The following is a 15,927-nucleotide window of genomic DNA, read 5'->3' on the forward strand; positions in this document are numbered from 1 at the left end:
ATACACCTGCCAATGCAGGGGACACGGGTTTGAGCCCTGGTCAGGGAAGATCCCACATGCCACGGAGCAACTAAGCCTGTGCACCACATCTACTGAGCCTGTGCTCTAAAGCCCGTAAGCCACAACTACTGAAGCCCGCGTGCCTAGAGCCCGTGCTCCGCAACAAGAGAAGCCACCGCAGTGAGAAGCTCACACACCGCAACGAAGAGTAGCCCCCGCTCGCCGCAACTAGAGAAAGCCCGCGCACAGCAACGAAGACCCAATGCAGCCAAAAATAAATAAATAAAATAAATAAATTTATTAAAAAAAAAAAGAATTAGGTGAAAAAGAGAGGCAAATCTAAAAATGATATTTCAGGTTGAAAGAAGGAAAAAAGTTTCCTGATTCAGCGCTAAGGGCTGCTGCCAACAGCTTGTTTTGTTCCCAAAGATCAGCACACAAAAGTTTCACAGAGCTGGAAGGAAAAGATTTGGATGCTAAGTTAGATGGGGGGTTGGGGGGGGGGCATGATTCCCATCATTCCTTTGGGAGCAGTAGAAAAATAACAAAACCTCTATAAAAGAGATGAGCACGTCTGCTGTGAAAGGAATGACCCCTCACATATAGCAAAAGCAATTTGCATCTACAGATCTCATTGGTATAAACGACCTCCTTCAAAGAGTGAAAACCTCAATGGAAAGCCACTATATACCCATGAAAGGCTTTGCCGGCTATTTGTTGAGCTGTATACAGACTAACAAACAGGAGTGGTTAACCTGGCACACCATGCACTATAGAGATTTTTTTTTAAGTAGGCTTAGTCAGCTAATCTTGTTGAGATTTCTCTCATACTACTGATTCCTTATTCTCAAAATAAATTAAGAGGCTTCATTCAAAATTCCCTGTGGTCTACCAGCTTGAGTTTGTTGGGTGTCTTTGATTGTCTCTTGTCTTCAGATTCCCTGCCTTGTCTCTTTAGATTTTGCTGTGCCCTTTGGTATTTCCCGTTAGTCCATGCCTGGAATAGCTAATTACACGGTAGCATAATTCCCGCTCGTACAACAAGGAATAGCAGAACCTTGCTAATTCACACCAATAACTGAAAGACTCCTGTGTAAGTTACTGAATTATGCAAATGAGCAATAAGTGAAGAAAGATGATTCAAAATCGTATTTCATTCATTTATTTTGACAAGTGTAGTTTAGCCTTAATTATTTTGAAAATTTCTTTGTAGCATACTAATAAATTTCCCGTGGCACATTTGTTAAAAGTGATAAAGCCTTTACTAAGAGAGACCAATGTGTGCTCTGTTGGATAATTTCCTCAAGACAGGCTCGATTTAGACCCTCCCTTTTATCTTGAATTTCACTGACTTTTAGCATCTACTTTTTTGGGGGCAAGACAATACATAATATACCAATAAAACATAGGGATAATTTTAGCAGTAAACGTTTACTCCATAAACAGGTCCTACGTATGTCTAAACTTCCATCATGATGATAGTTTAAAAAATTAATCATGCTTCAAGTAAAACATTTTTACATTCTCTGGTCATAATGCTAATAGGATTTTATTTTTATCTTCTAAATAAAACTAATTCCATCTGTCATTCATCTCTTTTAATTCCTATTTCTGTTTTGTTTTGTCTTACCATACTTCTTTCTTTTAAAGTTAAAGATGTCTGTTTTAAGATAAGTGGATATATCACAGTATGTAACGTTTTCATGTCAAAATACTTACATTATTATATCTGAGTTAAATTATTTAAGATAGGAAAACACTTTGATACACTTCTGACAGATGTATCTTGCAGGATGGAATCAACTTCTTTCAAAGCAGCACCACTGGTTACAGTGTGGAGTGAAGAGCGAACAGCTTTCCAGCTTCCAGTCTTGGGTTTAAAGCTTCGCATAGACTACCCTCTTAATAAGTGCTTTTTACTGAACCTCCAATTCAAACGTGTTTTAAAAATCACCATGCATTTGTCAAATGAGGTTCTTTGATTTATAAAAGCTAGATCAGCAATAGAGCATTTAAAGAATAGTGGGAAAGACAAAACTTAGTCTCAAACTTCACGCCAGCATCTGTGCCGATTAAAATCTCATCTTTTCTTCAAGGCCCAATTCAGGTTCCATCTCCACTGGGAATCCTTCCCGGAGCTAAATGCAGAGATCCCACAGCACTTCATGCCATCCCCTTGTGTTAGAGTTATTTGCCTTCAGGTCGAAGTCTCCCTACTAGATTAAGAGCAGGGCAGCTGTGACACCGTGGAAACAAGGCTGGGCTCTCACACCACACAGCTCTGCTACCTCAGGAGGGTCGTTTCGTCTCTTTCAGGTTGTTTTTTCATCTGAAAAAATGTCAACTATTTTATCTAATGGGAAATGTAGAAGATAATAGATGTGACTGTTCTCCATAAAATATAAAGTCCTATAAAAAGTAGGTGCTGGGGCTTCCCTGGTGGCGCAGTGGTTGGGAGTCCGCCTGCCGATGCAGGGGACGCGGGTTCGTGCCCCGCTCCGGGAGGATCCAACATGCCGCGGAGCGGCTGGGCCCGTGAGCCATGGCTGCTGAGCCTGCGCGTCCAGAGCCTGTGCTCCGCAGCGGGAGAGGCCACAACAGTGAGAGGCCCACGTACCGCAAAAAAAAAAAGAAAAAAAGTAGGTGCTTATAGGGTGAATTCGTGAATAAGAAAATGATCAGAAATATTATCACCTCTAAAACAGGACCCAGGTCTTGGTTATACTTGGGCCCTTTACATATCACACAAGGCAGAGACTCAGCAAACACTCATTGAATGAATTTTGGGGGCGCGGGGTGTGAAACAAGGAGAAACAGATAAAACCAGACTTACACACAGACCTGGTTTGGTGATCTTATTTGTGAGTCGGGTTTTATAATAATTTCTTAAAACAAGAAAAGTAAATCAGCGTCTAAAATTAATCTGCAAACCTATCTTTTTGTGAGCACAGCTGACTTAAGCCTTAAGCTCTAAGGGACAGTGCTAAGGCTAACAGGTTTCCCAGGGCCTTTACATGGGGAGAATGCAATCAATGTTAATTCAACTGAACTCCATGACAGACTACTAATTCCGTCTAGTTACTGTCCCGTTGGCCACAAAGTAAGAGAATACTGATGGGTCTGGATAAATTCATGACAACTATAAAAAGAACTACTCTAAGCATGAGAGGTAGTATTTATTATACGGACATGACAGTGCAGCAGCATAAAATAATAAATGGACACTGACTAATCACGTGCAAATCAACACCACATCTGGGCCTGGGGCTACTGAGTAACTGGAGATATCACAGGGACACAAACTTCAAAAGTTACGGCTGAAGCCCTTAGAGAATTATGAAAAATTTAAAGAATTACAGAGGATAATGAAAACATATGCCAATTTCTATGAAAAGCAAGAAAGCAAAGCAAATTAAAACCAAACAAAAAAACCCAGTCAGGTTAAAAATCAAATCTGCACTGTAGTCGGAAGGGTGAGGACTACGCAAAAACACTTCACTTTTAACCATCAGAGGCTATTCAGATGTGGCACATGCAATTGGTAAAAACAACAACAACAAACAAAAACAAGATGAAGAAGATGCATGAGAAGCAAGTGCTGTCTCTTATAAACATAAAAGGAGCATAAACATTTCTGAAAAGAAACATTATCACGACAAAGTTAAGGCAAATAAGAAATGATGGAGACATTAAATTCCGGCCTAAGTAAATGAGCAAAGATTCCCAAGAGGAAAAGAATATGCAATTTAAAAATAATCCCAAACTACTAGAGAAAAAAAACCAGAGGCAGACCGAACCTGTTTAAATGCCAAATATCTCTGAGAGCAGGAAATAATTCTGGATGACTATAAACCCTCTAATTTGCTTGAAGCAAACGGGGCTGGTGTTTTCATTTCTTTCACTGACTTTTTTGTTTAAGGTCACATTTACTACAAATTTTAGCTGGTATTAAAAAGTCACAAAGTCAATAACTGATAAAACCACAAAGCGTGCTTCTTTAGAAAGATTTAAGAACAACAACAACAAAAAAAGGGAATGTCACATGCTTTTAAGGCTACAGACCTTTTAATGTTTACGGCTGCATTTTTTAAAGAAGTAACTGTTATATTTTACATGGTTGATTCAATACACTTCTAGCGAAAAGCACTAATTTTGAGGGGAAGAAATTTTCGTGTAACTATATCTAACCCAAGTGCTTTATTTAGGTCATGTTATAACAGATTATTATAGATGTTATACAAATATCGATAATTTAATATTCCTGAAACTTAGAGTACATTCTATCTTGATAGTTACAGGATCTACTCTCTTCTCGGCCATGAGTATTATAAGCCTTTTCCTCCTAATTAATCTGCAATTAATTCAACCAACCTCTAATTAGTTTTCTACAACTTTACCCTACTTAGGCAACAAAGCAGTCTCTAGACTGGGTTTTAAACCTGGGCTAAAATAGACTCCTACAGACCAAAAATGGTTCTGGGATTTCTCTTTGTAGTGTAATTTTGATGTCATATCTAATTTGCTGTCATGACTATTGTTTCACTGTGCAATTTGTATGTCGTTTTGAATGGTAGACATCATAGCTTTATTGAATTAAACCTTCTGTCTTTAGGGCCTGATTGTTACATGTTTGTGTGTGTATGTTTATGTCTCAAAAGCTCCTTTTGACATCAAGTAATAGTAGAAAAGGATTATGCTCTTTTGATATGTTTGTTCCCATCTTGGTAAATATAAACACAAACTGGTGGGGAAAAGCCCTCTTCAAACTAAAGAAACAGAATTTTAAATAATAATAATAATAATATTACTCCTCCTCCTCCTATTACTATTATTTTAAAGACAGAGATAGCTAAATAAGCCATTCACATTACAGAAGTATAGAGGGCCTGGCTGTTTTGTAACCTTAATGGCTTGATTGTCAATTCTATTAACATTCTTTCCCAAGAACTGTCCTTTTCATTGACAGTTTTTGTGATGCTACCTCAAACATAAGATATTACCCTTACCACAATTCCATAAACACAGAGAAATTCAAACGCACCCTGGCTTTAACTCGTAAGGAACAGAGGCCATCTTACCTCTATTGCAATACGCAGTTTAGTGTTAGTCTGTGACTGTCCTTCTTCCCCTGGCCTTTGGGTTCAAGTTCTAAACTAAAGTCAGGGCTAAGACTAACCACGGAAAGCCTTCCAGTAGACCACTGGAATAGATAGCCTTTTAAGTAATTTTTAGTGCATGAAATTTCATAAAGTTTTTACTAGATAATTACACTTCCTGATTTTGTAATTAGTGGAAGTACATGCAATTACATAATAATTATGATAGTAATTACGTAATTAAGATGTATAATTATGTAGTAAAAAACATCATGGAAATAAAACCATGTACTGTGTAAGCACAATACATTTTAAAAGTAAATTCACTAGCTCAACTGTTCAAAAATACTTTTCTTCAAAATAAAGTGATTAGCTCACATTATGGTGTAACTGCTTGAAAATTATTTAATATTTTTCCCCTCGTTGGTGATAGAAGTATGTATCTTTTAAAGTACATGAAAAAAATCTTATCAGGTTTTCCCGGCTCTCAAACACTCAAAAAATGACAACATGTTTTGCAAATGAAGACCATCAACCACAGCATTATCACCTAGATAATGCCCTTGCTTGTGCTGCTGTACTTGTCACTACAAAAGGGACAAGGAACCTGCTCATTGAAAAGACATACTAGGAAAGGATTTTACAAAACTTGTAACACATCTGTTATCACAGCATGCTTGTGAGTCCATTTCTACACAAAAGTGCAAAACTTGAGCGCATATTTACAGAAATGGGCTTAAAGAAAAGGCACGTTATTAGAATCTGGAAGTTTGTTGCCCAAACACATGGCAGCTTTGTCATATACAACTTTCGCTATCCTAAAGAGGATAACAGAAAATATACAGAGACAAGACACCTCCACTACGGGCAAAGCAACTATGATGACAATTCCCTGGAAAATGTAGTTTCTCTTCTGTCACACTGTAAAGTTGTCTTTAGTTAAACAACAAAACAGAAACAAAATCAGCAGTAATCAGAGAGAAAAGCAAAGCGGTATGAAGGGGCTCCAGGCTGCCATAGGAAAATACCAACTTTGTCATTCTTGTACTGAGCATAAAAATACAACAGAAAAGTCAGCAACAGAAGGAAAAGTAAATGCCAAAGTAAATTCTGTAGTTCCAAAATTAAGAAATAGAATCTTGTTTTCATTTCAAAAAAATTCTAGTTCGATGCCTTGAAATCTTTACAAGCATACTAAATCAATGTTGTAATGAGACCCAGAATGTGGTGACTGGTGGACACATACAGAGTAACCCTTGTATGAAGTGGCTATAGAGCTACATTCCAGTTTTCTCTTTTATAAGCCACTCATCTTGAGAAGCTGAAAGCCATTCTGAAAATCTTAATTTACTTCTCCGTTGTTCCTTCTAGTTACGAAGAAACAAAGTGGAGGAACTCATGCTTTCCTGCTTTTCCCCCCTCTCCTAGCTCTTCTCAGGCTACTACATTTTTAAGCTTAATTACAGAATATATTTCAGAAGACTAGGCTGTCATGCCAATTCCACCTGAAACCTGGCTAGGCCTTCTGTGTTCTGCCCATTTGTCATTTTAAAGTTTTGCCAAAAGGATGGCCCCAATCAATGGATGAATAGAATGGAAGTAGGCTTTAGTTACTAAGGAGAGTGTCTTGAATCAGTGCTTCTCAAACTTTAATATGCCCAGGAATCACCTGGGAATCCTGTTAAAATGCAGATACTGATGCAGTAGGTCTGGGGAGGACCTGATATTTTGCGTTCCTAACAAGTTCCCAGGTGATGCCTACACTGCTGGTACACTGATCACTCTCTGAGTAATAAGGCATTATGTTTGATTTGGAAAAAAATGCAGGGAGAAAAAAGCTGACCTGGGTTCATCTGTGTGTTATTTTTTTCCTCAACTGCTAAACTACTGGAATCATTATTTCAAGTTGAACAAAACATTTCTTTGTAAAATTTCAGTTCTTATAATTTGTTTCTTGTTATGAAAGCAGTACATGCCCAGATTATATAAAGAAGAAAATAAAAATTATCTATAATCCACCCACAGATAACAGCTGTAAACAATTCTAGTGTTTCTTACTAATTTTTCCACCTTGCATATAAACTACAAATTAGAATCATAATGGTTACTTAGTTTTGGACTTTGACCTTATATTGTTAGTATTTCTCTAAGTCATTAAAGATTGAAACTACATAATGTCTAACAATAACAACACTCCTCCAAAGCTCAGGATTATATGAACCACTTTTTCTATCATCAAAATTCTTTATGTGTTTCTACAATCACTTCCTAATCATGAATTGTTCTGAACTGCCACGTTAGAGTCTCCCACGATAAAAATTCACTTAAACTAAAGAAAGTTAAAAAGAAAAACCCAAAACCTCAGATCATTTTTTATTCGTAAGAAAATGAAACAAAAGGAAAATGGACTGCCCATTTCAAAATCAGTTTCTTTAACGAAAATGTTTTTCACAGTTATAAAAGATATAACTTTAAGAAGACCAAATTGGTACTTAAGTGAAATTCTACCTTTACTTTTATATGTATTTGGTAGGTATGAATTGTTTTGTGTATGCTCTGTTATTATTTATTAAAAACAGAGAAAAGGTTCATTTCTAAAATTCAGTGGAATAACCCAGAAGAAGAATTGGATCAGACAGGGTGTCTGACACAGCCTTCTTCTTAATGCCTCCTGAGGCTTTAACAAAGTAAATTCTAAGAATGTCAACTGGCTTAGAGAGGACTCCAGCGGCTCTTTGCTACTTGTATTTCAGTACTTCTAGCAATGATATAACTCTTTCGCTTTCGCTTTAGCAGTTTAGGAATAGTAGAAATCCTTAACATTGAAAAGGGAGCTGTCTTAAACCCTCAGAAATCTCCAAATTCCCATATGCACTAAAGCATATAATTTTTTCCCATACAACTCTTATTTTCTGGCAACCCCCCCCAAAAACAAAAAGAAAAACCCCAAAACCAAACAACAACAAAAACCCAAGAAACAAAACACTAAACCACCAAAAGAGTTTTTTAGATTCCTTAGCTTTTCAGTACTAGCTGTTGTCTCTCTTTGGGGTCCCTATTTTCCACAAGGTAATACAATCATTACCACTTCATGAGTGTAACTATTTGGCTGATAGCAAGCAGAGAACAGGACTCTGGCAGTGTGGGTGAGGGGCAGGCACCCAGGCTCACTCACTAGTTAAGTGACTTGACATCCTTTTGATTCAATTCAAATTTGGCATCAGCAAAATGAGAGCTACGACGTCACTCATCTTCAGTTATCACTTGCAAAGAGTTGAAATGACAGATATTAAATCTGAAAATGTCAAGGAAATTTCCTGACATTAATTTATGGCACACCTGAGTCATGCGAGCAATACAGGAGATTGGAGAACTTTCCAGCACACTGCCATTCATGGACAGAAGTAATTCCTAGGACTCACTCCTCCACAGTTTTTCAAAGTGCTTGTGTGACCTTATTTTGCACTAAGAATTCATTCAACAAATATTTACTGAGCTGGCTCCCACAGGCAAAGCACAGATCAACAAGGTACAACCCTTTGCCTCCATGAACTCAGTGGAAGAGAAAGTCAAAACAATTCAGGGGCTTCCCTGGTGGCGCAGTGGTTGAGAATCTGCCTGCTAATGCAGGGGACACGGGTTCAAGCCCTGGCCTGGGAGGATCCCACATGCCACGGAGCAACTAGGCCCGTGAGCCACAACTACTGAGCCTGCGCACCTGGAGCTTGTGCTTCTCAACAAGAGAGGCCGTGACACTGAGAGGCCTGCGCACCGCGATGAAGAGTGGCCCCCGGTTGCCACAACTAGAGAAAGCCCTCGCACAGAAACGAAGACCCAACACAGCAAAAATAAATAAATTAAGAACATTTCGTAAAATCTTTAAAAAAACCCAAAAAAACAATTCAGGACCAGTCCTACAAGAAGGGCATTTCACAGGGTGCTATGGGAATGCAAAGGAAGGAAGCTTATACTACATTAAATTTCTTCACCAATATAATGGGGCACAATCCACTGCTACCTCATGGGGCTGTTGTGAGGACCTGTGTGAGACATCTGAAAGGATGACAGGAAACTATAAAGTACCTTACATAGGGTCAGCCTAGTTTTGGTGACACTAACGGAAACAACAAATACCCACAGACGTTAACCATCAGGTATAAAGAAAAGACAAAAGAAGAGCGATGGTAACAAGAAAAGTTTAAGAAAAGACTGGTAAAACAAGCCAGTGAGAACAAAGCTTGAGAGGGGAAGTGGCTGGGAGATCTCACCATGCTGAGAGGAGCGAGCAGCTCGGCCCCTGACAGGGGCTGCCCAGTAGGCTGTGGCCCTCAGGCCGCCCATGGGCCTTTGAAAGAAGTAGGGGTGACCTGAAGTATAGTCCTTCTGGGCCTAAAGGGACTCCACTGAGAAACTGGGCTTCCTAACAGATGCTTTTCAAAAGTCCACAGTTAAAGCACCATCCTTTTGCAAACATTTATACCATAGCTCCAATTCCTTTCTTCAACACAGAGTCCTCAATCCTGGTGTTCCTATTCTGGCAGGACTAATAGAACATTCACCAAGACGACCATGTGTTATGGGCTGAACTGTATACCCCCCACCCCCAAAGTCATATCAAAGAGGGGTTGAAGTCCTAACCCCCAGTACCTCAGACTGTGACTATATTTGGAGATAGAGCCTTTAAAGGGGTAATTAAGTTGAAATGGGACACAGAAAGGTACAGAGGGAGGACCATCTGAAGACAGGGAGAAAACGGCCATCTACAAGCCAAAGAGGCCTCAGAAGAAGAAACCCTTCTGATACCTTGATCTCAGACTTCTAGCCTCCAGAACAATCAGGAAATACATTCTGTTGTTGAAGCGACCCAGTCTGTGGTAATGTGCTATGGCAGGCGTAGCAGACTAATACACCATCCTACTACAAATAGCTGGCGCAGAATAAGGGGAGCTAAGCATCTGGTAAGAGAGAACAGGAACAGAAAAAAAGTGGTTTTTCTGCTTTTGTTTTTAGGAATACGGAAAGATCAAACACTAAAGTGAAAAGGCAATTAGTGTTCAAAAGAATAAAAAGACAAGCCACAGACTGGGGTAAAATATCTGCCAAAGACACATCTGATAAAAGACCGTTATCCAAAATATACAAAGAACTCTTAAATAAGAAAACAAACAACCCGACCAAAAAAATGGGCCAAAGGCACTTCACCGAAGAAGATATACAAATGGCAAATAAGCATATGAAAAGATGCTCCACATCGCATGCCATCAGGGAAATGCCAGTTAAAACAACATTGAGATGCCACTACACAACTATCAGAATGGCTAAAATCCGGAACACTGACACCAACACCACCAAGCGCTGGGGAGGATGTGGAGCTACAGGAACAGCCATTCACTGCTGGCTGGAAAATAACGTGGCACAGCCACTTTGGAAGTCAGTTTTTCAGTTTTTTACAAAAATAAACATCAAATGATCTAGCAACTGCGTTCCTTGGTGTTTACCCAAAGGAGCTGAAAACATGTCTGCACAAAAACCTGTTCATGGATGTTTATAGCAGCTTATTCATAACTGCTGAAATCTAGAAGCTACTAAGACGTCCCTCAGTAGGTGAACTGATAAATAAACTGTGGTACATCCAGACAATGGAATATTATTTAGCGCTAAAAAGAAATGAGCTACCAAGTCAGGAAAAGACAGAGGAAACTTAAAATGCATCTTACTAAGTGAAAGAAGCCAATCTGAAAAAGCTACATACTATGTGATTCCAATCACATGACATTTTGGAAAAGGCAAAACTATGGAGACAGTAAAAAAACAGACAAACAGGGCTTCCCTGGTGGCGCAGTGGTTGAGAGTCCGCCTGCCGATGCGGGGGACACGGGTTCGTGCTCCGGTCCGGGAAGATCCCACATGCCGCGCAGCGGCTGGGCCCGTGAGCCATGGCCGCTGAGCCTGTGCGTCCGGAGCCTGTGCTCCGCAACGGGAGAGGCCACAACAGTGAGAGGCCCGTGGACCGCAACAAACAAACAAACAAACAAACAAATTCAGCTGTTGCCAGGAGTTATGGGGAGGGAGGGGTGATTAGGAGTAGCACAGAGGATTTTTAGGGCAGTGAAACTACTGTGTATGATACTGTAATGGTGTTTACATGTCATCATACATTTGTCCAAACTCACACAGTGTCTCATAGTGAACCCTATGGCAAACCATGGACTGTGGGTGATAACGATGTGTCAGTGTAGGTTCATCAAATGCCCCACTCTGGTGGGGGATGCTGATAATGAGGGAGGCTGTGCATGTGTGGGGGCAGGGGGTACATGGGAAATCTCTGTACCTTCTGTTCAACTTTGCTGTGAACCTACAGCTGCTCTAAAAATAAAGTCTATTAAGAAAGGCAGTTAGTGGATCCCTTCCTTTGTTTCCAAAACAATTTGACCAGATCAGTGGTTTATCACACTTAACTGTATCTGAATCTTTCGGTCTGCAAAGGACTCTAAGCTCCTCCAGGGCAGGGAGCATTGGCCATCTTTGTTTTTCTGACATCTGGGATGGCACTCAAGAAATAATAGAAAATATATACACACTGCTTTTATCGTTGCCAAATAAATAAAAAAAGGCTCAGGTGAGAAAAGTCGGAGACTCTTCTTCCTCCTCTTTTTTTAAGCAGACTTAATTTAGACAATTGGGCAAAGATTTGAATTGATTCATGTCTCCCCCAAACAGTTCACTTATCACTACTCAGGCCAAGCCCCCCTGGGATGAGGCAGCCAAATGGGACCCTTACGTGCTGCCATCATGGAAATGGATTTTTACTTCATATATTGCCACTACGTTCCTCTAAAACTTCTTTTGGATCTATTATGCCATCTATGTACATTCTGGAGCAGTTACAATCCCACAGAAGTCTTTGGACTTTCTGCCAAAGTCCCACAGAAATAAGATTTTAAAAATGTTATGTACCTATGGTGAATATGAAGTGGATACTTCACCAAAGTGAGCCCCTTACCATCTTAAAGGAAAGGGAAAACTATCAAATGGGGTTAATTCACATCATGGACTAATGGCCTGTAAACCTTTGTTTGAAAAGCAAAGCACAGGAAAAAGCTTTGACAAGAGCTACTTTTCACCATAAAAATAAACCTCTTTCCAATAATTTGTGGGTTTTTTCCAAGTCAAATTGCCAAATTTCAAACACAGATTAAAACCACAATCCAGTTACAACCTCTAAAATATGGGCTTTATAATGGAAATGGTAAAACTATCCTAGCGAAGGAAATGTTGCTAGGTATCAACAGTAAAGGAGAGTCTATGGTAAATACTTTATGCGCCAGTTTCAGGGCACTTGTTGGCAGACGAGACTTAGATTCCATTCTCAATAATATAACTGTGTGTAACGACTGTCATTTTTCACAGGACTTTTGATGTTAGCATCTATTGGTGTTCTGGCCTTGGTCCAAATTGAATAAATATATTTGCCCTCTGGATCCCACAGATTTTCAATTCATTTTAACAGCAAATCTCCCTTGAATGGCAAATCAGAAAGAAGAGAGCACTTCACTCCAACTTATAAAGTGAGAAGTGAATTTTACATATGTTACATTAATTTACACTTATGGGAGTTTCCCCTGTAACTGTTCACTTATGGACTGTAAGAATATTCTTGTTCTCCAATTGTCCCCTATGGATTACAACCTGTGTTCAATTCTCTCGTACTTAGAAACTATCCAAATCGTGTGTTCAGAACTGTCTGTGGGGACTTTCTAAAAAGTTGAACTTCCCAAACTCTACCCCACACCTTCCGAACTAGAATTTCTGGGTGTAGGATCCATAGACTTGCACTATTATATGCCAACAGGTGACTTGCAGGCAAGACTGTATCAAATATTCCTTGTTAGAAAACGTCTGCTCTTGGACTACGGGTAAGCATGACCCAGTGTTTTGGTTTATATCCCACCACTAACACCCTAACACCACTTAGCATTACCAAATGATGTGAGAACGTCCAGACCATGTAAATTTCTGCTAATTCACTCATTCCAAAAATGCAATTTAGGAATAATAAATAAGCAGAAGGTCAAGGGAAGAACAGTTTCACTAATTAACACTCAATAAATAAAACAAAAGGCTCTTGAAACATTTCATGAAGTTCTTTCTGTCAGACAGCCATCTTGTACCCTTCTTTTGCTTTATTTTCTTTGGGCTTCTGACATGTAAAAGAACGAGCCAGTAATTCACTCCATGCCGTTTTGGCCCTGAACTCCCAGATAGTGTATTTATTAGAATCAAATGACAAAAAAGTGTCATGATTCTTAAACTTGTGAAACAGAACTAGAGTAAACAGCGTGAGTGTACAGATTCTATCAACACTTCTCCACTTTTGTCAAGCAAGAATCTTCCGAGTGACTACTCTGTTATCTCCTATCTTCCGGGATGACAGCATACACTCCTCAATGTTCTCTACAAAGCTGGGGTAAGTCTCCAGTGACTTTCCAGATCACTTCTACAAGTCTCCGAGTCACTGGACTTTTTGAAAACTGCTGATCATTCAGCCCTTCAGATAAGAATTTTGGAAATGTCTGGAAGAGGAATCTGTCCCCTAGGAATCTAAGAACATCTAGGGAACAATCTGGATTCAGAAAGAAGGGGGATCAAGTTCTAATAACCAGAAAGAGGTAACAAACCCGACAGAAACAGACAATGTACTCATGAGTCACTACTTAATTCTCTAAATGCTTTATGCCTTTAAGGAAAGGTCCTTGGGGGTAAAAGAGAAACAGTTATTGTTGATACCGCAAATAAACATGGGCTAGCCACCAGTCATGAATGAAAGTTCAAAGACCTAGTTACTCATGGACTAAGGGAATTTTTTCTCTATATGAATTTTACTAATTCACTGAAAATATGCTGTGGAGATAGCCCAAGTTCTTGCTGAACATCTAAAGACAAGATACTAATATTTGAAACAACTCCTCCATCAGTTGTAAAGTATTTTATATCCAAGGACAGAAAAACCAAATAAGTCAAGGCATTAAAAAAAAAAAAAACTCTAGCCTATCTTTGTAAATGGAAGAACTGGAGTCAATTATGACTAGAACTGAAAAGAGTTTAAGACCAAATCAAGGGCATGGGGATTCTTACGTGAGGAAATCCAGAAGTATTTGTAGGTTTCTATATGCCCTTGAGGTTGTCTCCAGCCCTAACACCGACCATCAAAATGTCGAATTGATATGCAATGACAAACAACGTAAACATTCTGTAGGTAACTAATAAGAAAAACGTATAAACTCACCTTTTTTATTTTTTACAGGTAACAGAAAAGTTGTCAATGTGATCTTCATGTAGGAGAAAAAAACCCCATGCACTTGTCATGACATTTTCAAATAGTTTAAGTTATGTAACAAAGCTTGTCTCAGGCCATTAAGCCCCACAGTGCCTGCAAGTCTTGTGTGAGGCTTACAAGGCAGCGCCTGATCATTTGGGCTGAGGTGTCTACACGCTCTCTTATGATGGAGTCAATAAAAGAACTCCACCCCAGCTCTCTCTCTCAAAATGAACCTAGGCTTTTAGTGAACAGCAGAGACATACTCCAGGTCTATTTTTTTCTGGTAATATCTGGTTTTTGTAGGTCCAGTGATCGCGTTGCCTATTCTTACTTTATTACAGTTACTAAACTCTATAGAAAATAGCATTTTCAAAATATAGTATTTAAAGAGTTCTTTCTGTACCGTTCCTCCCCCAAAGCCCAGCTTTAATAGAGAACAATGTGAGGCAGGCTGTGGAGGCAAAGCCGGGCATTCCTACGCCACCGCCCCTCACGCAGGGTATGCCTGTGCTCACGACGGCCCCCATGGCCTGCTTCTGAGACAGTGGTAGGATACTGCATGAACACCCTGACACAGGAGGTCTGGCTTTTCTGATGCAAATTTCCACTTTAAACTCAAAGGTAATTACAGTATTTTAACGTACCTTTCTCATGATCGGTAATAAGTTTCTCCAGTGCACACTCCGCATCAAAAATGTACCGGTAAAAGCACAGCTGGGTGTACAGGGACTTATCAGAATACTGCAATATAACAGAAAAATAAATGAATATTGGGGAGGGGGTAGCTTTGGAGATTACTCAACAAGTGTATCCCCTAATTTCAACTTCCACATCAAGCAGCCTTTTTTTAATGAAGGGGGGTGAATAAGGACAGAATCATCCTAATGATTTGTCCCCCTCACATAGCATACACACCTTTCGTAATTCAAAATAAATCCTGCCACTTCGATCACAGATTACTACTTGCGAGGCTACAGACTGATTACTCCTGCTGCCAAAAAACTGATTTTGTCAAATTGCAAATTCCTATGCACCCCTGACAATTTGCACTGTTAATTGGGAAAAGTGGTACTGTGCTTCCTAACTGGGACCTGTCCAGGCTAACAGGAAGTTAAACAATTTCTGAAAACCATTTAACATGTACTGCTATCCTATGAGCTCGATTTTATGACTCCTGGCGACAGGGACTGGCCCACAGATACAACATGGTGAATGAAGCGCAGACCTGGGAACATCCTGACCACTTGCTCCATGCTCATCCTTAAGTGGGCAACATATGACCTCTGAGAAATACCATGTGAAATGAAATAATCAAGGCTTTTCATCCCACCCATGTCAAAACAATGTTTAGTGACTTTGACAAGTTCTGATTCAACAAATCATAGCATCCCCGAGTTTATCCAGAGTCACTGTGTACTCTCCTAAGCCACTGTATCTCACCCTGTGTGGGGAAAAACATCTGCAGTCAATTCAACAATCAAAGTGAGAATTATTTGGCGAATCACGTTCACA

The 15,927-nt window shown here is 39.6% G+C and overlaps 1 protein-coding gene across 4 annotated transcripts in view; it reads right to left on the bottom strand.

The window, feature by feature from the left end:
• POLA1 (DNA polymerase alpha 1, catalytic subunit) overlaps positions 1-15,927 on the bottom strand; it is a 308,813-nt gene that overhangs the window by 53,644 nt on the left and 239,242 nt on the right. For all 4 annotated transcript variants that reach the window (XM_089904662.1, XM_089904660.1, XM_022560503.3 and 1 more), the window contains one exon: positions 15,060-15,156. In XM_089904662.1, the coding sequence (XP_089760788.1) occupies positions 15,060-15,156 (97 nt within the window). The remainder of the gene's footprint in view (positions 1-15,059; positions 15,157-15,927) is intronic.

The sequence above is a fragment of the Delphinapterus leucas genome, chromosome X (genome assembly GCF_059928025.1).
Source record: "Delphinapterus leucas isolate spDelLeu-1000000601 "Yukka" chromosome X, BTC_Dleu_Yukka2, whole genome shotgun sequence".
Classification (NCBI taxonomy): Eukaryota; Metazoa; Chordata; class Mammalia; order Artiodactyla; family Monodontidae; genus Delphinapterus; species Delphinapterus leucas.